The sequence below is a fragment of the Neophocaena asiaeorientalis genome, unplaced genomic scaffold (genome assembly GCF_003031525.2).
Source record: "Neophocaena asiaeorientalis asiaeorientalis breed wild unplaced genomic scaffold, Neophocaena_asiaeorientalis_V1.1 scaffold59, whole genome shotgun sequence".
In the NCBI taxonomy this organism is placed as follows: Eukaryota; Metazoa; Chordata; class Mammalia; order Artiodactyla; family Phocoenidae; genus Neophocaena; species Neophocaena asiaeorientalis.
Window position 1 is genome coordinate 17,514,020 of NW_020174268.1, and position 22,125 is coordinate 17,536,144.

General features: G+C 54.2%; 1 protein-coding gene across 1 annotated transcript in view; it reads left to right on the top strand.

The window, feature by feature from the left end:
• SLC7A1 (solute carrier family 7 member 1) overlaps positions 1–22,125 on the top strand; it is a 63,755-nt gene extending 41,630 nt beyond the window's left edge. Inside the window, exons 3-13 of the mRNA XM_024755428.1 lie at positions 5,905–6,288; positions 9,355–9,513; positions 11,182–11,356; positions 12,947–13,068; positions 13,549–13,771; positions 14,491–14,630; positions 17,542–17,644; positions 19,354–19,571; positions 19,798–19,964; positions 20,671–20,779; positions 21,990–22,125. Coding sequence (XP_024611196.1) covers positions 5,919–6,288; positions 9,355–9,513; positions 11,182–11,356; positions 12,947–13,068; positions 13,549–13,771; positions 14,491–14,630; positions 17,542–17,644; positions 19,354–19,571; positions 19,798–19,964; positions 20,671–20,779; positions 21,990–22,093 — 1,890 coding nt within the window. The 5' untranslated portion in view covers positions 5,905–5,918 and the 3' untranslated portion in view covers positions 22,094–22,125. The remainder of the gene's footprint in view (positions 1–5,904; positions 6,289–9,354; positions 9,514–11,181; positions 11,357–12,946; positions 13,069–13,548; positions 13,772–14,490; positions 14,631–17,541; positions 17,645–19,353; positions 19,572–19,797; positions 19,965–20,670; positions 20,780–21,989) is intronic.

Sequence of the window (22,125 nt, forward strand, 5' to 3'; positions counted from 1 at the left end):
GGGTTGGGAATGACTGAGTTCTAGCTTGCCTGGGTCCCCCTATTTCCAGAATGCAAAGTATTGCCTGCTGGAAATGGTGATGTGAGAATTAAATAAGATCCTTTATGTAAAGGATCTTCCCTTTGGCTGGCGCCCCCAAATGTTAGTTGTTACTGTTGTTTTTTGCAATGCATGATCCGGAAGATAGTCTCAGTTAATATCTTGGTATTTACACCCCACCTCCACTTAATCCCCATCGGGATCATATCATGTAGTTTTTAATTTGACGTTTTCCCACGGTACTAGAACTACTGAAGACGCTTCACCGTCTGCACCCCGTCTGGTAGCAGATCTGCACCTGGACGGTCTCGCTCTAGGTCCCGAGCTGGTGCCACATCCTCGCTCTCAGCCTGGGATTGTTTGCTTGGGCCTCTGCAAGGCGTGAGCGTGGGTGATGGCACCGCTTCAGCCCCCGAGCTCCACGGGGTTCCCTGCCCCTCAGTGGCTTGGTGCCTGGCCCACAGGGGGCGCTGTGCCCGTGGTCAGCGGTTCCAGTTCCCTGTGGCATCCCTGCATTGGAATCTGCCCCTGGAAGCTGCTCTGCGGGGTGGGTGCGTGCCTGAGCTGGACCCCAGGGCCGCCCTCCTGGGCCTGGTGGCTGGGAGTTAGGACTGAGATGCAGAACGTACCTGCCGTAGTTTACGGGACCTCAGAGGCCTCTGGCGCGTCCTGCGGTTAGTTCTATTGAATCGGTAGGAAGGGTCAGCCCGGGGGCAGGGGTCCTGGGGGTTGGCTTTCTGGTAAGGCCGGGGATGGTGGGCCTTGTGCCCCCCATGCCGGTGGAGACCACATTACCTATTGGTTGTGGATTTCAGCCAAGCACAAAGTGTCTTCACTGGAAGCAGAGACAGGCCCAAGCGGGCTTTAGGCCTCCATCCTCGCTGCGTGGAGCGGACCTTTTCTTCCCCGTGGAGGTGGTGGTCTTTGAGACGGACCGTTAAGCCTGGTCCCACACGCCTCTTCAGGAGCCCCATCGCCCCTCGGCCCGGCCCTGACGCTCTGCTTCCTGGGTTGGGACCGGCTTTATGCTTTTCCCTAAACCTGGCCGTGTCAGCACAGGGCATCTTAACAGCTGTGAGATGTGCGAGTTTTGGAGGAATTCAGTTTTATCCTCAGCGTGGCCGTGCTGCCTGGGGTCAGACAAGTGTAGATCTTGAGGGACCTTAAGAGAGACTCCGGGTCCTGGAGGCAGACAGGCTCCTGCTGCCCATTGAGGACGTGGGGTGTGAGCCGGCCCCTGTCACCAACCGCAGACCTTCCCCGCTGTGTTGTCCCCTCCCCGCCCCCGTGCTTTGGGTTCCCTTCTGTTGTTTCCTTCCCTCCTTCCGCGTGCCCACACGCTGGGTCTCCATCAGCATCAGCCGGTCCCCTCCACGCCACAGTTTTTTTTTTAACTTTAAGCTCTTGCACCTGGTCCTCCTGACATCTGGGGGATGTGAATCCGGCTTGGAGAAGAACTTCCTTCAACTCAGATTTTGTTCCTTGCCATGAGTCTCCGTCCCCACGATGGCCCACGTCCCGAAACGCTCTTTTTTTGGACCCCCTTGGACCACATCTGGCTGAGAGGGCCCTATCGTGGGCCCTCTGCTCCCTTCCTTGTGGAACCTGCATGCGCTCTAGAGCCTTGGGGGCTCCTGGGGGGAGTCCCCCACGTGGCCGTAGGAGAGCCGAAGTGAGTTTGCTGGCTCGTCGGCCCCCTGGTCTGTGTGTCCCACAGGTGAGCGCCCTAGCAAGGACCTACTTTCTCTAGCCCGGGACACGTGTGGACCACGGTGCATCCTTCTCCCACAGGAAGGGCAGATTTTACTCTAGGTGGCTCCCATGTCTGGGACCGTTGTAAAGATCGCTTAAAGGAAAAGCACAAGTATGGGCAATAAAATGTCAATATTGAGACTTTCCCCAAAGGATTTACGAGCTTAGTGTCTACCGCCGCCTACGTCTGACCTCTTCCCCTCCCTCCCATGAGCCATTAAGCGGACTTTTTCGGTGACGGGACTGTCATGACGTTTGTTTGAGAGTAAAAAAAAAAAAAATCATCCAGTTCCCACTTGCCCACCTTTGTCAGACGCCTTGAAAACAGCATCTTTATCTCTGCCGTCTGGACCCACTGGTCACTTTGCTCCTATTGTTATACCGTGATTACCAGAGTAAAACTTGGAGTTAGAAATTCTGTGGGAAAGGGGCAGATTTTCTTTGCTTTTCTGAGAGGATAACACATAAGGTTAAGTGCTCGTTAATAATAAATGAATCGGGAGTAAGACACATCTGAGGCTCTTGCTATGACAGGATTTCTGTCAAAAACTCAAAGTGTAGGTGTCGACTGTTGCGCAAATTCCTCCCCACGTGAGAGGGTAACGTAATTTCCAGGTAATCCTTTCAAAGTATTTGGTGACTGTCTGCGTAAATCCCGGCAGCAGGAAGTCCGCATGACCCTGACGTTGCCGGTGTTGACGTGGTTAGATGGGTTTTACACGGAAGTTTCATTTGGTCTCACTGCTGGCTGAGTGCCCACCTTAGGAGTCCAGGCGTGAATGTGAGTCGCGCCGTAATGTGTACGAAATGCCGCCAGGCGATGCCACCCGGAGAACGGTTTTTGCACGACTCCCAAGGAGACAGAAAGGACGTTGCTTTAAAATAAACCTGAACAAGGTTAGCGAGCATCTCATTTTCTCCCGCCCTGGAAAGTAGAAACAGACAGCGCCCTTGCATTTTCCTCCTTCTCGGCGCTGGGCCTCAGCAGCTGCGTTTCTGTCCCAGTGGCTTCCAGAGGAGTTGGGTTTGCCCTTTCCCCAGACAGCAGGGAGCACCGAGGAAGTAACCAAGGTGAAACTAACGGGCCCTCCTGTGCTCCCGTCCACTGGCACCCGGAGCACTTCCCTCCGGCTCCTGTGAGGGAGGAACAGCCCAGGACCCTTGGTGAGAAACGGGGGCGCTGTGTCCCTGCTTAGAAGTCCACTGCCTCCCTGGAGTCTCGGTTTGTGGTCTCAACCAAGAAGTCCCTTTCACATACGGTTGAAAACCTGTGTCTAAAATCTGTATCTAAGTTTACAGAATTTGATGCCCCGCCCCCTTTATTTTGAAGATGGTGTGCGGCCCCCAGGGTTAGTGAGTGGGTTCTTGGAGAGGGTGTCCGCCTGTGCCGGTGATGCCACCCAGGGGCACGTGGTACGCACACTGCAGCTGCGCGCCCAGGGGGGTCATTCCGGCCTAAAGGGTCATTTCCCGAGAGGTCACCGGGCTCTCGGGAGAGTGTCCCCAGGCTCCAGTGTGCCCCTCGCCAGGCGCCCCCGTCGGGTCACTCCAGCCGCTCTTGCTTCTGCTCCAGATGGCAGCACATCTGGAAAGGCGTGTGCGCTGTGGACTCAGCCCTTGCAAAGAGCCCAGGGCACCGTGTGTCTGGTCGTTCAGAGGAAGGCAGGTGCCTCCTGGGCCCTGGGGTTACTTTCCTCTGTGAAGCTGAGGGAAAAAAACGCTATTTAACTGCATTGTCTTTGCTTTGCACTTGGTTTAGGGGAGAGAATCCGTCTGTTACGAACCTACAGCTACATCTAGGAGAGGACGCGAGCAGGTCAGCGCTCTCTCTAAATGTCAGTCCCATTTACCAGCCAAGTTAGAAACAACGCCAGTGATCGGGAGCTTTCACACCCCGCTTCCCTTGAAGGTTCCTGGCTGCTTAAAATACTCCCCTCCCTCCCCAAAACGATGCTGAGAAGTTATGTGCTGCATCTTCACACATTCCTCTGCTAAGGGTTGTGCTGAAATGGTGTGTCTGCCCTTTTGACTTGTTATCCAAGCAGTGGTTTATTAAAGGCTTTGCTGTGGTTCACAGCCTGACCTGAATGAATCCAGGTAAATCCTGGGAGGAAGAAAGAGAAAGGCAGGCCCTGGAGGACTCGCACCCTGGGCTCCCCGGACAGCGCCGGAGCCCCCGCCAGGTCCTCACTGCCTGACCGAGCATCGGCAGCTGGCCAGTGTGTGGCCGGAAACACCCCGGGCGCCATTGCTCCTTTGCGTGTCTCCTGGTCTGTCCCTGCCCTCTCAGCTCTTATCAGCCCCTGTGTCTGTGATTTTCCTGCTCCACTGCTGTTCCACTAACAAGGTCTTCTTCCCTCATTTCCTCCCACTTCCTCCCCACCTCACTGACGGTGATAATGACACTGGGTGTCTGAGCTGTTTTCCCTCGTCTTTACGAGAAGGAGGTCGGATCGGATGAGTTTATTGCCCACTCTAGCTAAAAACTGAGTCTTGAGAAACTCTCTCTCCTCTTGGCCTGGCAGAGAGGACCATCCACTGGTCCCCCTGTGACCGGGAGCTGGCCAGTGACAGACCCACGGGGGCCTGGCCTGAGGCTGGGAGGGGGCGGGGCCACAAGGGTGTGGGCGGGCGGTCCAGGGCGCCAGGTGGTTGGGTGTGGACTTGGCTGGACCTGCTGTCTCCATTTAGACCGTTTTGCTTTCCAGTGACTTGCTTACAGCAAAGGTAGGTCAGTAAATACCAGTGGATCATAAAGATGAAATTTTAGTAGCTAAAGTCATGGTGATAGCTTATCTCTGCACATGCTGTTGTCTGAAAACTATCTTAGCACACGTTTATAGATTTATAGGAAAGCCGTGAAGCTAGTACAGAGTGCGCCCACGTGCCCCGCACCCACTTTTCTCTCTGGTTAACATCTTACACTACTGTGGTATTTTAGTTATGATTAACGAGCCGATATTGATACAGCGGAAGTCCACACTTTATTCAGACCGCCTTAGTTTTCCCTGCCATCCTCCTTCTGTTCCGGGATCCCATCCCCTCCCACGTGACGTGTGGCATCCTGTCTCCTTGGGCTCCCCCTGCTCGAGACGGTTCTCCGACCTTCCTTGTTTTTGATGACTCCTGACGATTGGTCAGGTGTTTCGAAGAGAGTTCCTCGCCTGTGATCTGTCTGATCTTTTTCTCAGGATTAGCCTGGGCTTATGGGTTTGGGGAGGAGGCTGTCAGAGGTTAAGGCCCTTCTTATCACATCATATGGTCAACTACTTGTCACTGTTGATGTCGACCTTGGCCACCTGGCCGGGGCCGTGTCTGTCAGCGTTTAAATCACCGTCCTGGGATGCTGGCCTAGGATGCTGTTCACGGTGTGGGTGGCATCCTGGGACCCCCACTGGGTGTGTCCCGTGTGAAAGTCGGAGGCCGGGAGCCGTATGTGCCCGGGGGCCCCCTCTTGGCATGTGATCAGGAGTGCATCACACAGCACTTCGGGCCAGCATTTTGGTCCAGAGAAGTGCTTTCCCGAGTAGTGACAGTTACAAGGAGCCCTAACTTGTTAGTGATTCAATGCTTTTCTGCTCTGGACCTAACTCTGTGTTAAAGTGGAGACGGCTTGACCCCTGCCGTCTCAGATGATCCCAGGAAGGTCTCTAAAAGGCATTGTCATTGCTATTCAAGGCCTCTGGGTCCTAATAATTAAATTAAAATGTGGTTTGGTTTTCTTTCCCCAGCAGCCCACTTGGAATGGCGTCTTGCTTTTCCTGGCAAATCGCACGATTATTGAGGGCAGGAACGACATCCTTAATGTGTACCTCTCGTGCTCTTTCTGCCCGTAGAAGGCTCTTGGTTAAGAACTGAAATCAGTGTGGAGGCTCAGAGACCAGAGTCCAGTCGGCCGGCGCGTGGGCCTCCGGGTGTTTCTCCCGCTGGTTAAGCCTGAGACTGGGAAGCCGTGGGAGGGTGTTGTGACCGCGGGTCGTGGAATCGTGACGTGCGAGGCCTTAGCTGTAGATGACGACACGGGAGCGCCTCGCCGTCCGTGCTGCGATGAAGGGGGTTAATGGTGAGAGCGGGGCGATGCTGAAGCACACACTTTGTTCTTTCTCTCGGCAGGTTTGAGCCGCAGGATGGGGTGCAAGGTGCTGGTGGGCGTCGGTCAGCAGATGCTACGGCGGAAGGTGGTGGACTGCAGCTGGGAGGAGAGCCGGCTGTCCCGCTGCCTCAACACGTTCGACCTGGTGGCGCTGGGGGTGGGCAGCACGCTGGGGGCCGGCGTCTACGTGCTGGCCGGGGCCGTGGCCCGGGAGAACGCGGGGCCCGCCATCGTCATCTCCTTCCTGGTGGCCGCGCTGGCTTCCGTGCTGGCCGGCCTCTGCTACGGCGAGTTTGGTGCTCGGGTCCCCAAGACAGGCTCGGCCTACCTCTACAGCTACGTCACCGTGGGTGAGCTCTGGGCTTTCATCACCGGCTGGAACCTCATCCTCTCCTACATCATCGGTAGGTCCGGGAGGCCCGGAGCCCGCCCCCTGCCGCCTCGGTTGTTCCCACCCCAGCCATGGGCCGCGCCCCGCTTGGCTCCCTAGACACACAGAGTCTGGCGCCTCCCCGGCACCTGCGCCTCGCTGAACTGCTACACAGTTTGCCTTTTCCTCTAACGCAAGGCGGAGGCCACCCTCGGGCATCACTGCCCTTGCTTTTTAATGATCAAGTACATGGGATGACCTTAGTGGGGACAAGCCAGGCCAACAAGGAGGCCAGTCCTGTTAGCACGACAGACACAGAATCAGTAGGGTGTTTGTATCTAGTTAAAAAGGACGTAGTCTCTTTCAGTATTTTTTTTCTGATTACTTGAGTAAATACATCACTGATACAGAAAAATTTAGGAAATGTAGGAGAGCGCAAAGAAGAAAGTAGAAATCACCCACTCTGACAACCTGGAGAAATCAATTCTCTTATCATTCATCCTTTCAGCGAACGTTTATCAGGTACCTCCTCTGTGCCCGGCATCCCGCTCAACGTTAGACCCCGTGGGGGAGCAGGGTGACCTCCGTTCACAGAGTTTAGGGATGTAACACGGTTAATATTTCTGTGAACCTGAATGTATATTTTTCTGTCTAGCATGTCTCTGTACTTGTAAAACAATATATAGTGTACATTTTTCATAGCATTAGTTATTTTTCCATAGTAATATTCTTTTTTTTTCTTTCTGTAAGTTTATTTTATTTTTGGCTGTGTTGGGTCTTCACTGCTGTGCGCAGGCTTCAGTAGTTGTGTCACGCGGGCTCAGTAGTTGTGGCTCGCGGGCTCAGTAGTTGTGGCTCGCGGGTTCTAGAGCACAGGCTCGGTAGTTGTGGCGCACAGGCTTAGTTGCTCCGCGGCATGTGGGATCGTCCCGGACCAGGGCTCGAACCCGTGTCCCCTGCCTTGACAGGTGGATTCTTAACCACTGTGCCACCAGGGAAGCCCCACAGTAATACTCTTGATGATGTACCATTATATAGATTTATATACAGATAATTGATTGGGTGCCTTTGTGGGGTATTTAGATTGTTTCCAGCTGTGTTGTTATAAATAGTAAATTACTTAATGACTTTGGCATAAGAAAGAAAAAGCTGTGCTTTTTCCTTTAAAATGGTCTAAGAAGCAGAATGTCTGGGTCAGTGGGCCTGCGTATCTTCAAGGCCCGTGTTGCCTGCGATCCTCCTGACGGCCAAGGGCCCCTTTTCCTCACGTCCTTGCCGACTCTGGACTTGGCGTCAGCGTTAGAAACAACCAACCAACAAACGAAAACACCAGAAACATAGTCTTTTCTGTTCGATAGGTTTCAGCGTTACTCTCTTTATGTTACTTGTATTTTGATTACAGCCGAAGCTGAATACATCCACTTAAAAGAAACAAACGTGTGAATGTCAGAATAATTGAAGGATACGAGTGGCCGGTTCGCAAACAGAAATAATACAAATGGCCACTAACTGTTCCAGTTCTGCTTTAGCTCTTTGAAGTAATATCAGAAAACCGGGGCGTGGGATGAGTTGAACCCCGTGGGCCCCGCTGGCTCCCACGCCCGTCCTCTGGGAAGCCGTGTGTGGTGCTGGGCCTCCGCCTGGGCTCCACCAGGCTCCCTGGGCGACACCCTCCCTTTCTTTCCAGCACCTGCCGAGAGCTTACTCTTCTGGGTTGGGAAATAAAATTCCTAATCACGTTTTTCTCAGTGCAGCACCAAAACTTGCAACCATACACGTCCTTACAAGCTGCAGCCTCTCGGTGGGAATGCAGCTATTTTAAAGGGGCCGTTATGTTTCCAGAGGATTTACCTGCGAATGAAACAGAATGGTGAACGTGAAGTGCCTGCAGCTTCTGGACCAGCAGGTGACGACGGGGTCTTGGCCGGAGTGGTATTGTCGTGTGAGACGCACCCCCGTGCTACTGCAGGCGGCTCTCGGCCTCACCTCCTGAGCAAGGGCAGCTTTTCTATCAAATGTGTTTCTTTTAAAAGCCACGATTCAAGGGTGGGGAGGGGTAGGCTGGCAGGAAAAGCTGGGCAGCCCTGTTGGCAGCGAGCTGGCCTCCGGGGCAGGAGAGGTAGTGACCTGTTTCTTCACTGGGTTGTGGCCTTGAAGGACCGAACTCATCATAGGCGGGATGAAGAAATGTGGTTTCCTTTCTGAGTTGTTGGAAGAACACTTAGCATGAGACCAGACGGTGAAATGGAGTCCTGCAGGTCACTCTGGCCAAGTTCTGTGGACGATCCAGACCACGGTCACCAGCAGGGCCCCCTTTGAAGATAAAGAAACTTTTTGTGGATATTGGAACTTTAGCGACATTTCCCGAGAAGCATGGCTGGAAAAGCAGTGCCGTTATTCAGATTCTTAAGAGACAGAGAGAGCAGTCAGCTGCTCTTGGCCTTTGGGGTGCTGGACGCCGCATCCAGCGCATCGGGCAGACCCTCGGGGCCACGGCCCACGTCAGGTGGTGCCCGCCCGGGCCCGGAGCAGCAGAGGCAGCGGTGAGCAGGGACTTTGCTGCTGACGTGGAGCCAGCCCCGAGCCGCCGTCCTTAGTCCCCCGCAGCGGGAGGCAGGCCTGTCAGCTCTGCTGCTGGGGTCTTAGGGGAGGCGCTTCCTGAGGAGCATGGCCCCTGCTCACTGCAGCCCAGGAGTGGGTCGTGAAGTCACCTGAACGGTTCGCGCTCAGGAGTTCTTGTCGGATGAGATCAAATAAGTAGAACTCAGTACTGTCAGAGTGCCTCTCTGTGCTCAGGGTAACATTAGTTTGTTAGACTTTTATTGTAATTGAGTTACATGTACGTTCGAAACGCATGCTATACACGTCGTATTGATAGTGATGGAAAACGGGTTTCTTGCCAGGCTCCACTTCTCACGTCTCTGCAAACACTAACTGACCCTCACTTCCGAGTCAGCACATCCCGGGGTCCGGCGGCTGCCGCTGGACCCCCGTGCGCCGGCTGCGATCCCTACGTGGGTGCCGCCGGTGCCGAGCTTGGTGACAGGTGCTCCGTTAACTGTTTCCCTTCAGTTTCGTCTGACGGTGTGTTTCGTGGCAGGTACTTCGAGCGTAGCCAGAGCCTGGAGCGCAACGTTTGACGAGCTGATTGGCAAACCCATCGGGGAGTTCTCGCGGACGCACATGGCCCTGAACGCGCCCGGGGTGCTGGCCGAAAACCCGGACATATTTGCCGTGATCATAATTCTCATCTTAACAGGTAAAGCCACACACCGGAAGGCACTGGGTTGGAGCGAGGGGTCCAAGGTGTAGGACAGGCTCCCAATAAGTTGCTTTCTTCCTTTTCTCTTTCTCCCATCCCCCCATTTTCTTCTCCTTTTTGTGACTGATACAGACATCTTTTTTGTCAAAATGGCTGCTTAGAGATTCACGTAGGATTGACCTCTTGAATCGGTCGAGTTACGTGTCATTTAATTAAAAGAGAATCTCAGGTGTTTGCGTAACTGTGGAATAAGATTTTGTTAACGCTGCAGGCTTTTTGATACAGAAATACAAATTCTTTGCAGTCAGCGGATGACTACTTGGAAAAGGAAAGTTGGCGTTTCTCAGCCAGGGCGATGTGGAGGAATGAGGGCCTCAGTGTTGGCGGAGGCTCGGGTGGTTTACACCCAACGGCCGGCAAAACACCCTTTAAAATAAATAAGCTTCACCACGAAGTTGCTGGTATGGAATTTTAAAATCGCAGACATGGCTTGAACACAGCTGATGGCAGCTTCTTAGTGACACTTATCCGAGTCTCAGCCACTAGGATGGGAGTTTTGTTTATATAAACATTAAGCTGAAATGCAGATAAATTCTCCTTTGAGGTTAGAAAATCTTGGATGGGTTTTAAAAACAACGTGCCGTATTTTACACACCACATAATTGAAATCATTCCGCACAGGCCAGTCTCAGCAGTATTTCTGGTCCAGCTGGCAGGAACGTGTATCAGAAATTAAGTCTGCACGAGTGAGATTTTCATAAACACGAGAGGGAGGGACGCTGAAGAACAAACACAGTGGAGAAGCGTTCCCTGTGATGAATTGCTCAATTCTGTCCTAATGCCTGTTTTTCAGAATTCAGTCTATTACGTAGAGCGTCTTTTGTTTTAAAACGTATGAGAGACCTACACGGCAGGGCAGTAGTTTCCAATCAGGTCAGTGGTCACGTGTCACCAGGCACCTTCCCTGCCTCTTTTCTTGCCCAGCCGAGAGTTCACTACAGAAGCGTGCCCTGCGGCAGTGGTGCCGTGTGGCTCCCGTGGGTTTTTTATCATTCGGTGTCTTCTTTATCCGGAGTTTACAAGCTGGCACTAGTCTAGCTTTTATACGTTGTTCTCCATGCGCTGAGTCCCAGGAGGACCCGTACGTGGCAGGGGTCCCACAGCCCAGGTGGCTGTCACTGCTGGCGCCCCCTAGCAGTGAGTGCATGACTCCTCTTCTGGGAAACTCTCACCCTCCCGAGAATCCGAGCAAAGTGTCTCTTGGAGGAAATGAAATCCTGCCCCCGAGGGTGGCTCTGGGGGATGGAGGTTCAGGAAGAGGGAGGGCTCTCTTCCTCCTGGGGGAGGGAGGGCCTTGCTCTCGGGGGGCCGTTGGCTGACATGTCGCTGCCTCTGCCGGTGCCCCTGGCCTGGCGTCTCGAGTCCAGAGGGGATCTGGAAGGCCAGCCTTGATGGCTTTGTTCAGCACCCCCTCAGACCCTGGTTATTTTGATCCCTGCCTCTAGAATGAGAATTAATTGAGCCCCATTTCCTCCTCGGAGGTCTGACGCTGCTTGGATTCTTTCTAAGTCACCCTCTTGTCCCCGTCCCCGTCCCCATCCCAGAAGGACGTGCCTGGTACGAGGTTCACACTGAGAGAGAGTTTCTGTTGACGCGCTTTTACAGGACTTCTAACCCTGGGCGTGAAGGAGTCAGCCATGGTCAACAAGATATTCACGTGTATCAACGTTCTGGTCCTGGGCTTCATCATGGTGTCGGGATTTGTGAAAGGATCCATTAAAAACTGGCAGCTCACGGAGGAGGATTTCCAGAACACATCTGGCCACCTCTGCCTGAACAAGTGAGTGTTGCTGTCTCTGGGTGCGCGACGGTCACGAGGCTGGTGATGCCGTCGGCCGTGACAATACGAGTCTTTTTTTTTAGTGTAATTTGAACTTAGAATGTTTTGTTATTATTTAGTTGTTTCTTTGGCAGTCAGGTAGCTGCGGGTGTTTGATTTGTTTGAAGTCTGGGTTAAGTTTTCTTTCCTTGTACTTGACGCACACTGTGTGACTGAGGAAGGTGTCGGGGAAGCAGCGTCCTCGTTCTAATTCCAGAATTGTGCGTGGTTGGGGCTCATTGTCAGACTCACTCAGGAATCCCTTTTCCCTCATGTTTCCCTCATGATCAAGCTCTGAGTTTTGCTTTCAGAAAAGATCTTCTCTGCAGCACCGTGGTGGGAGCCACTTTCTTCTGAAATGCCTTCCTATTTGATACCCTAGAACAAAGAAGTAATATGTGGAACTTTTCTCACAGGCTGTTTTCAGAGGTTTTCAGAATTACTGAAGGATCAGAATGCGATTATGATAATCTCTCTCACTCGCACTCAGCTTGTGTTGCGTCGGCCCTGAGAGACCGTGGCCCCATCTCCCTTCCGTATCTGGGGCTCAGGACACCCAGGGCTGGAGGCAGGTGCCTGGCCAGCTCCCCAGGCCTCTAGGTGCACCCTTACCGACAGGCTCATCTTATCCAGGAAACAAAAGCCAAACGTCGCAACGGGCCTTTCTGATCTCTTTTGTCAGATTTTTGGGTAAATTTTAGGGTCCTAGGATGGAGAGTGGGGAGTTTTCATTTTGTTTTAATTGTGGCTAAAGGTTAAACTGCTCTGATGAAGAGACCTTCCTAACAGTGCGGTGGCTTTAAAATGATGTCTCGGGTCCTGGAATGAACAGTCGGGGCGGGGGGGGTGGGGCTGGCCGGCGAGACCACACGCTGGCTTTCAGGGACCAGATCATCCGCCCGGCTGTCCCGTCAGCCTTGAGGACGCCGTCTTCGCGCGCCTGGTTGCATCTGGGCTGTGGGCACAGGCATGGCCCAGCTCTCCCACGAGGGGACAGAGCGTGAGGGCAGTGCACTGAGATCCGGAAGACCCGCCCCACCCGCACGGGCACCCGCGCCGTTCACCTGGCGCACGGGAGGCAGGGGCGGCTTTTCTCCACCGAAACAGTTCACCCTTTCTAACCGCGGCATCTCTGGAAATGCTTGTTTTCAGACATGAGCCGCTGGTAAACGTGCAAGACTTTGCATTTTGGCCCCGGGCGGGCGGGGACCGCCGCGCCTGGCGGGCAGCTGAGCCATGCTCTGGGGGTCAGGAGAGGAGAGGCTGCGGTCGCCGGTTCCTCCCCTTCCTGACGGGCACCCTGCCTTGCGGTCCCTGCCCCACACAAATCAGTATTTAGCCGGGGCGTCTGGAAAGGGCTTGGTGGCCCCTTGCAGCCCTGGCCGTGAAAAGCAGGGAGGCCCGTCGCCCAGGAGTGTGGTGGCTGTGACAGCTGTCCCAGGACTGTTCACCACGGGTGGGGGGCCCGGCCGCAGCGGGGACAGCTGGGATGGCTCCTGTTGGGGACCACGGAGCGGGCGCTGGCCTCTTGACTGTGGCTCTCTCTTCCAGTGACACGGAGGAGGGGAGACCTGGTGTCGGGGGGTTCATGCCCTTCGGGTTCTCCGGTGTCCTGTCGGGGGCAGCCACCTGCTTCTACGCGTTCGTGGGCTTCGACTGCATCGCCACCACAGGTATGCCCGCCACCCTCGGCCCACCCGGGCCCGCCCGGCCAGGTCGCTGCTTCCTTCCCTGGGTGCGCGTGTGTGCCCGTTGCCGCTCTCCCTCCCGAGCACCGTGTGCGTGCGCACCTTCCTGCTAATCTTCCGCTCCACCGCTCCCCGAGTGGCAGGCCTGACGGGAAGCGGCACCCTGAACGAGACCGCCAGTCCCCTGCGGGCCGGGAGGACGGCATAGCTGCGGCTGATTGCAGACCTGTGCGCCCTCCGGGAGAAACAGGGCCGCTAAAAACACCGTCGTCCTGGTGACCGAACAGGCCGGGCTCCCGGGCCTCCCACGTGTTCCTTGCCGACCATCAGTGTAAAGGCCGAGAACACTGTCCCTGGGCTTGTGGGTGTCGTGGTCTGTGGTGCTGGGGGAAGACCCTGGTCCCCACAGGGCCGCGTGCCATGGGGTGGTCCCGAGCCCCCCGGCTGACCCCTTGCTCCTCGCAGGGGAGGAGGTCAAGAACCCCCAGAAGGCCATCCCCGTGGGCATCGTCGCGTCCCTCCTGATCTGCTTCGTCGCCTACTTCGGGGTGTCGGCCGCCCTCACACTCATGATGCCCTACTTCTGCCTGGACAAGGACAGCCCCCTGCCAGACGCCTTCAAGCACGTGGGCTGGGAGGGCGCCAAGTACGCAGTGGCCATCGGCTCCCTCTGTGCCCTTTCCACCAGGTGAGGGAGTGGAAACTCTCGGGAAGGCGGGTCTGCTGTGAATATTCCTCTCGTCCCTTGAAATAGAGCCAAACCCCAGCTCTGATTGTGTGGTTTCTCCCCTCGTGCTGCTGTCGGTCACCCCAAGGGCTGTTTGTGTTACTGACGTTTCATCTCGAAGAACCTGAAGCCCACATTTTAGCACTGTCTACTCAGCAAGGTCCTGGTTCTCTGTCCCCATCTGTGGCCACGGGACCAGGCCGCCTCTGTGAACGCTTTTGGCCCTTAGTTTGGCCATAAAGCAGAGGCTGCCTTGCAAAGGGGAGCACGTGCCTTTTAACGAGCAACACTTTGCTCTGATGTTTTCTGCTGGCCTGGACACACAGGAAGCATTTGCTAAAAACGGACTGACCACAGAGAAATCCCTCATGAATGCAGCGATGCTTTTATTTTCTCTTTGATTCAGCTAGAAATGATCACGGGAATAAATACAAAATTTTTCTTCCATAAAACTATGTCGAGCTGCCACGCTAGTTTACGTTACACATCTCCCAGTCCTGTTAGACTTTGCAGTAAGTGCTTTTCCGGGGGTTGGTGCGTTGAGTCCCTGTCTTTTAGGTGCGGGCTTCACAGTTTGGAGACAGCTGCCTCTCCTCGGTGGTAAACACGCATGGTGCGTTACGGTGCCTTTATTCCCATGAGATATTTTATGGATGCATTTTGCTTTTCCTCTCATCTAGCCTTTTAGGGTCCATGTTTCCCATGCCTCGAGTTATCTACGCCATGGCTGAAGATGGGCTGCTGTTTAAATTTTTGGCCCAGATCAACGACAGGACCAAAACACCAATAATCGCCACGTTAACCTCAGGTGCCATTGCTGGTAAGAACCGGGATTTCCCATGCCAATATTTCAGCAGTGGAGTCATTATTCCCTAGGGAAACATCTTGAATTGTGCTGGTCTGAGAGACACTGTAACTGGTCTTTTTCAACTTTGGGTTTTTACTCTTGTACCTGGTTTATTTCAAGGTAACTAAGTGCCTTTTTGACAAAAGGCAGAAGCCAGTTTTACAGAGGATGTGATGGAATTCTCAAACAATTTGAATTTTTTAATTGTTACCGTTTCATTGGACAGAGCTTAGAATACACGCTGTTCCTTCAAAGCCCGGTGTCCTTCCCCTCTTCTGAATGTCCCTGAGCAGACCTTGGTGGGATGACATTTTACACGGTACAAACCAAGTGACTTTTTGTTGGTACTGGAAATTCACCATCCGTGTGTCTTAGCTTGTGAATTCTCTGGGAAGTGAGAAGCCCTTATGATCGATGCTTTATAACACGTGTCACCTGTTCCCCAGGGGACGTTGAGGGTGTGGCTGGTGAAGCCATTCGCCCTGAGTTTGTAAACAATGGCAGGTCCAGAGGAGGCCGACATGACCGCATATTGGGTCCCTCGCCAAGAGGACAGTTCCGAGAGCTGAGAGCCGGGGGCTAGAGAACCCTTGGAGCTCTGTGTGTGCCGTGAAAGCCATGGCAGCCCCGCAAGGAGACTGTGCTTTTTTTTTATGTTTCCTCCTTGAATTGCGTTGCATAGCCCAGGAGGCAGGTGCACACAGATGAGAAGCGGAGGCTCAGAGAGGTGAAGTGAGGCTGCTGTCGCCCGGTGAGCGCAGAGCTCGCCTCTTGGTTCCTGGTTTGTTTTGGGGCCAGAATGGCTGGTTCCTTCCAGCCCATGAGTAGAGCAGTGGGTCTTCTTGGTGAATGATGACACATGGTACCAGTCACAGTTGTATCACAGGAACTTGTCAAATAGCCGTGAGTGAGGCGTGTGACCATCTTAAAGAGTGAATTGCTGTTAGTAGCATTTACGCCCTTAGCAACGTGTGCGTATAGTTTTCTGGATTAACATTATATAATGAAGGAAAGCCAGTTTTTCTTATTTTACACGTTTGTTGTGTGAGTCTGCATTCTTGAGGGTGATGGCAGTGGGCAGATTAAGGGGCACCGTGTGTCAAAATGTGACCAGTATGTTTTAAGGGATTAAGGAATTGGAAATAGTGTTTTTTCAGTATTTACTTGTAATTTGATTGTATTGAAGACTGGCCTTAGTTTCTTTCCTGTGCTGATTAAGGGACATCAAACTATAATGTTTAAAGTGACTGTAGAGTACTCACATAGCCAAACCAGGGGTTTGCTTTTTCTTTTTGTTTGGCAGGGGTGGTAAATAAGTATTTAGTTTTCTAAAATCACCTCACGTGGAAGAAGTTTGGCTCGAGTTCCTCTGAGTGGGAGCGTAGGCATTTGTAGCACACACAGGGGGATCCTCTTCTAATTATCCAGAAGGGCCTCACTGCTCTTTAATTCTGTTTTTTAGCCTCAATTTGAATTTGTTTTAGTTGCAGTGGTCTGTGTGGGCTTGAGAAATATTTGTGGAAAAGTTACGGCTTAGTGTTTATGTTTCAACTTGTGTTGATTGCATGTGATTTGAAAATATCCCAAAGTAGATCCAGCCAAGTTATTTTTTAAATGGGAAACTTGACACATATACCCACATAAATAGACATGCATATTCTCATAAAAATCTACAAAAGATTTTCAAAGAAGCATGCATGTTTTGTTTTGCTTGAAGTGGGGTCATGGTGAAGGGACTGTATTGTCTGGGAATAACACTGCTTTCCACGCCCATCTTCTGGGTTAGAATCCTCTGTTGAGGGCAGTGGACTTGCCCCCAGCCACCTCCTCACCACTGTTGCCTGCTGATGCGAGTCTCCGGTGAATGCTTGGGGAGGCCAGCGGCTGTCTGGTCTGCCTTGTTCAATGGCACATACCTAGCACCCAGTGACTGGCATGCTCACGAGTGCCATTGGATGAGGGATGAGGGATGAATGGGTGGATGACAGATGGATGATGGATGGATGGATGGATGATGGATGGATGGATGGATGATGGGTAGATGATGGATGGATGGATGGATGGATGGATGATGGATGGGTGGTGTATGGGTGGATGATGGATGGATGGATGATGGATGGATGGATGATGAATGGATGGATGGGTGGATGGGTGGATGGATGGATGGATGGGTGGATGATGGGTGGATGGGTGGTGTATGGGTGGAGGATGGATGGATGGATGGATTGTGCATGGGTAGATGATGTATGATGGATGGATGGATGATGGATGGATGGGTGGATGGGTCATGGGTGGATGGTATATGGCTGGATGATGGAGGGGTGGATGATGGGTGGATAGTTGATGGATGGATGATGGGTGGGTAGATGATGGATGGATGGATGGTGGATGGGTGGTGGATGGGTGGGTGGTGGATGGGGGGATGGATAGATATACATGTCTGTCTGTGCGTCTGTATGGTGTAGGGGAAGACACATTGGACTCAGAGCCATAAGAAGCTAGCTTAGAGCCTGACTCTTCCACTTAATAGCTGTGTGACCTTAGGTAAGTCTCTCAACATGTCTGAACTTCACTTTCTCCATTTGTAGTGTAGGGATGGCTGGCAAAATTGCCATGAGGGTCAGAAGGGATCCTGTTGATGGAAGTGCTCTCCATATAAATGTTAATTGTTACTACTGTCTGTTGAGAGCTGCGTACATGGTTAATCCTGAGCTTTTCTCCTCCCCTTTAAGCAAAGTCACAGTGTTTTTCCACGGAAAGGGCCGGGGAGAGCGAGGGGGAAAGTAGAAGCAGCACGCCTCACACAGCCTGGGTCGCAGGTGGGTTGTGGTTCTGGCTGGCTGTGGAGGGCCATGCTCGGTCCTGACGTTCGTTTCCTCCCCAGGTGTGATGGCCTTCCTCTTCGACCTGAAGGACTTGGTGGATCTCATGTCCATTGGCACTCTCCTGGCCTACTCTTTGGTGGCTGCCTGTGTGTTGGTCTTACGGTAGGTACGGCTTTCTGGGTTCCAGGACAGGCACCCTGCCAGCCTTCTTTTTAATAGTTTGTGTCAGTGATTTATACACTGTAAACTTTAGGCTGCGGACAGCTCCTTTGGGACCCGCCTGGGAGAGGGTGGCATCTGGTGGTTGAAAGCCTGGTTACAGAGAATATCCCTGAAGAGTCCGGGGTGGCCCCACCTGTCTCTCTCATGGGCCCTGATTTTCCTGGCTAGATGTTGGGAGGGTAGAGACAGGTTATCAACCCGACTGTTGGGCCTGGATCCTTGGATCAGAATTTTTGAAGGCTTAGGGTAACGATTTCAATTTGGTCCAGGTTCTGGGACAGAGAGGACTGGGGTCAGGCCCTGGTGGGAATTGGGAGAATCCAAGACCTGTGAAACGTGGGTCAGTGTGATGCTTCCGTGGCAGCAGTGCACCGGCCCCAGAGGAGTGAGTGCCGTTACAGGCCCCGGAGTAGCCAACAATGTTCAGGAAGACTCTCCCGGTTCTGGCTTGGAGTCCTGTCTGGACCGGGCCAGCCCCGTGGAGGGCCCTAATAAAGCAGTTCTGGGCTGAGGCTTGGTGTCCTGGGGTCCTCCGCTGCCTCGGTGCCCCTCCTTTCAAGCACACCCCTGCTCCAGTTTCCCTTTGCTCTGGGAGACAGGGCTCTGCTTTCTCACTGGCAGGAACGACCCCAGGTAAGGGCACATGATGAGAACAGATGCCCGTGCAGGTGCTCAGTGTGTCACCTGGGGAGAGCCCCCCCACTTTCTCAGGGCACTGATTCCATCCCTAACGTGCTCCACAGCTAATTACCTGGCTTGAGCCTCAGTAGTGGCTCTGCAGAGTCAGCTAGAGCTAGTTGGCTAGTTTCCCACCCCTTCTTCCTTCCCAGGAGCTCAGTGCTAAAATCTCTCTGAGTTCCACCCCACTGTCTTAACAGACCGAATGGTATTGTATGAGTGAGTCAGTGAAAAAAGTGGTTAAATATCTTATATTGGCTCTTAGATTATATGCAGAATAATTCGTAGAGCGCTCCGTTTTGCAAAGCCGGTGGGAAGGATCCGATCTTTGATCATCTTGGCTGGGAAGATACGGAGCCTCATTTAAAATGAGTGTTTCACTTGCGGGTGGCTTGTGTCTTGAAAATCATGGTCCTTCACCCAGCTCTACAGAGTTATTTATTCCAAGGCACTTGGAGTTTTAAAATAAATTGATCCAGTTAAGTCTTGCAAACAGCGTTTCTCGAATTCATCAGACTGCAGACACAGTTCTCTGGCTCTCTGCACCAGATAGGGTCCTAACGTAATTGCTTTCTATTTCTGTCTGTGCTGTTAGCCCCCTTACAGCCATAGTTTTGTTGGAAGTGGCCTAGTATCTTAAGCATCCAAGGGCCAGTGCTACTTTTCAGAGCAAGAGACACTCTCGGGACCTTCCTCTGGGCTGGTTCATGGTGGAGGTCAAGTTGCCTCATAACAGAGACACCGAGGGAGGGTGTTGCCCAGAGAGGTGGGAGCAGAAGGTGAGGCCTGGGTCTCCTCCTCTCTTTCTGTTTGCGGGAAAATGTATCATTCTGATCACCCTCTTCCCGTTTTAGGCCCTGTGTCCTGGGCAGCTTACCTCTGAAGGCTTACTAAGAACTTGAGTTGGTGTGTGTCCTTTTGCTTGTTAATTAAAGCACATTACGACGGTCAAGCAAACTGCCGCTTCACAGGTACCAACCGGAGCAGCCTAACATGGTATACCAGATGGCCAGGACTAGTGACGAGCTCGACCCCGTCTACCAGAATGAGCTGGGGAGCACCAGCGATTCCCAGACAGGCTTTTTACCAGAAGCAGAGACATTTTCTCTGAAAACCGTACTCTCACCGCAAAATACAGAGCCTTCCAAATTCTCTGGGCTAATTGTGAACATCTCAACCAGCCTCATAGGTAAGAGCCTGCCCTCCCCTGTGCGGTGTTCGGGGTCTTGCTTATCCACGGGGGTGGGCAAGAGCCGCACTTGCCCTGGACCGTGACGTCAGTTATTCTGTCCTAACTGGGGTGGGTGCCTGCAGAAATGGAGCCTCCCTCTCCATGGGTTCTGGGGAGAACTGAGGATATCTGTGTGTGGGAACTTGGGAAATGACTGAAGTGCATTTCTCTCTCTCCCTCTTAGCCCTGCTGGTCATCACCTTCTGCATGGTGGCTGTGCTTGGCAACGGGGCCCTGGTAAATGGGGAGCTGTGGGCAGTCTTCGTGCTTGTGGGCTCCGCCTTCCTCTGCTGTGTGGTCACAGCCATCATCTGGCGGCAGCCCGAGAGCAAGACCAAGCTCTCGTTCAAGGTGAGCAGCTCGGCCTGACCGGGCTGGAGGGAACCCCCCGGGAGGCCGTGAGCCTGGCGCTCCTGCCGGGAGGCCGCCCTGCCTGCCTGGGCTCTGCGAGGCCTGGGTGGGCGGAGGGAGGTGCTCGCTGGCCGGCCTCGAGGGATGTGAGCCTGGGGCTCCCGGGCACAGACGGCGCCTGCTGAGAGAGGCCGGGCCCTGGCTCTCAGGTGGGGTAGCGCCCTGCGTCCTCTGGGCTTCTCATAAATAAACGTTGGCCCTGGTGGATCGCATGTCATCACCAAGCCTTGGGGATGACCAGGGCTTCTGCATTTTTAGATTCTACACGTAATAAGGTAGTTCAGCCTTAGAAATAAAGCAGAAGCCCCACTTCCGGCCCCTTCAGGGGAAGAGTAAGAGGGGAAGTTAGACAGACGACAGCTCACTTTGGCGATTAGTAGCGTAGAACAAACTCCCACCTACTAGGATTTGCCTGCGGGGGTATATTTGTGGGGTGCTGGGGGGATAGGAGTGTGTGCTGGGAGACGGGGTGTGGGTACGGGACTGGGGACTGGCACTCAGCCCCTCGCCACGTAGACCTGGCCGTCTGTATCAGCCTCGGGTGCGCTCCTTTCTTGGGTAGTTTCGCTAAATGAGTGGAGCAGACGCCGTCTGTCTCGCCCTCTCCGTCGCGTCAGACCTGACGCTCCGCCTCCTGTCTCCGCAGGTGCCCTTCTTGCCGGTCCTCCCAGTCCTGAGCATCTTCGTGAACGTCTATCTCATGATGCAGCTGGACCGAGGCACGTGGGTCCGGTTTGCAGTGTGGATGCTGATAGGTACGTGACTTGTGGGTTTCGAGGTGACCAGCACGTGATGTCCCAGTGACTCTTGGAGGCCCCCAGCCCCGCCAGCCTATGCTGAGCTGCTCATTCGTCCTCCCTGCCACTGGCTGATGGCTTGTGCCCTCCAGCCGCCCCCGTTTCAGATTTCAAAACACGTGTAGTCAGCGGTTTCCTCTCTTGACAGTGAGGAACTCCTGGTAGGCTGTGGGTCCTCCCTTCCCTTTTAGATAACTTGAAAGCCTTTGTCTGAACTAGTTATCTCGGGCCAGAGCTTGACATTCTCAGAATGAGCCCGTGAGTCTGCTGTCCATCCCAAACACTGGGCTGCGGGGACTGGCTGGGCCTGTGGGAAGCAGGGGGGTCACCCTTTGGGTACTGGCCCCATTTAGCACCGACCGTGGCCCCTCTCTGGGCCTCTGACAGCAGGCGCTGCAGAGATGGACCCGGGTTCCTTGTGTAGTGTCAGAGGCCGGGGGCCGATGCCCGGGAGACTGGCCTTGACCGGTCGGGGCCACTGACAAGAGCAGTGACCTCCAGGCTGTGTTGCGGCCAAACCTCCCAACCCCAGTGACTGTGGGAGTGGAGGTGGCAGAGGTGGAGGACGCCCACTTCCGAGCATTCCCGACACGCTCCTGGGTCCCAGGGCTTTTGGTGGCTGGGTCCTTCCTTCAAGGCCTGCTCTCCTGTGTCACTGGCACAGGTGGCCCCGGGGTGGGAGGACAGTTAGGAGCACGGACCTCTGTGGCCCCTGACACTCACCGGAATGACTAAATTCACGGGTTGCACGCAGTCCCAGGCTACCTGAATGTCTAAGTCACTCAGGTAGGGAGAACGAGGGCTGTACAGACGGCACGAAGAGCCTGGGGAGCCCTAGCGCCCTTGGAAGTCCACCGTGGCGGGGACGGCGTGACTCCTACAGGGTCTGTCCTGGTAAAAAAAAAGCCACCCCGCGGTGGGCAGCGGATGAGGCTGTGGAACCAGCGCGCACCCCCGCCCCCGGGGCCCTGAAGCCAGCCGCTCCCCCGGCCTGAGGCTGCCCAGAAGGACGCGCCTTTGCTGAGCGTAGAGGCGGCCCTGCACGATGCGTCGCGCCCTCCTCCACGGGGCCCTGCCTGGGGCCGTCACCTGCGGAGGCTGCCGCGGGGACTGCTTCCCGGGACCCGGCGGTGCCCACTCACACCCGGTCTCTGCCCTCGGCCCGCAGGCTTCTTCATCTACTTTGGCTATGGTCTCTGGCACAGCGAGGAGGCGTCCCTGGCCGCCGACCCAGCAAGGACTCCTGACGGTCACTTGGACCATTGCAAGTGACGCACAGCCCTGCCCCCAAGGCCCCGGCAGCA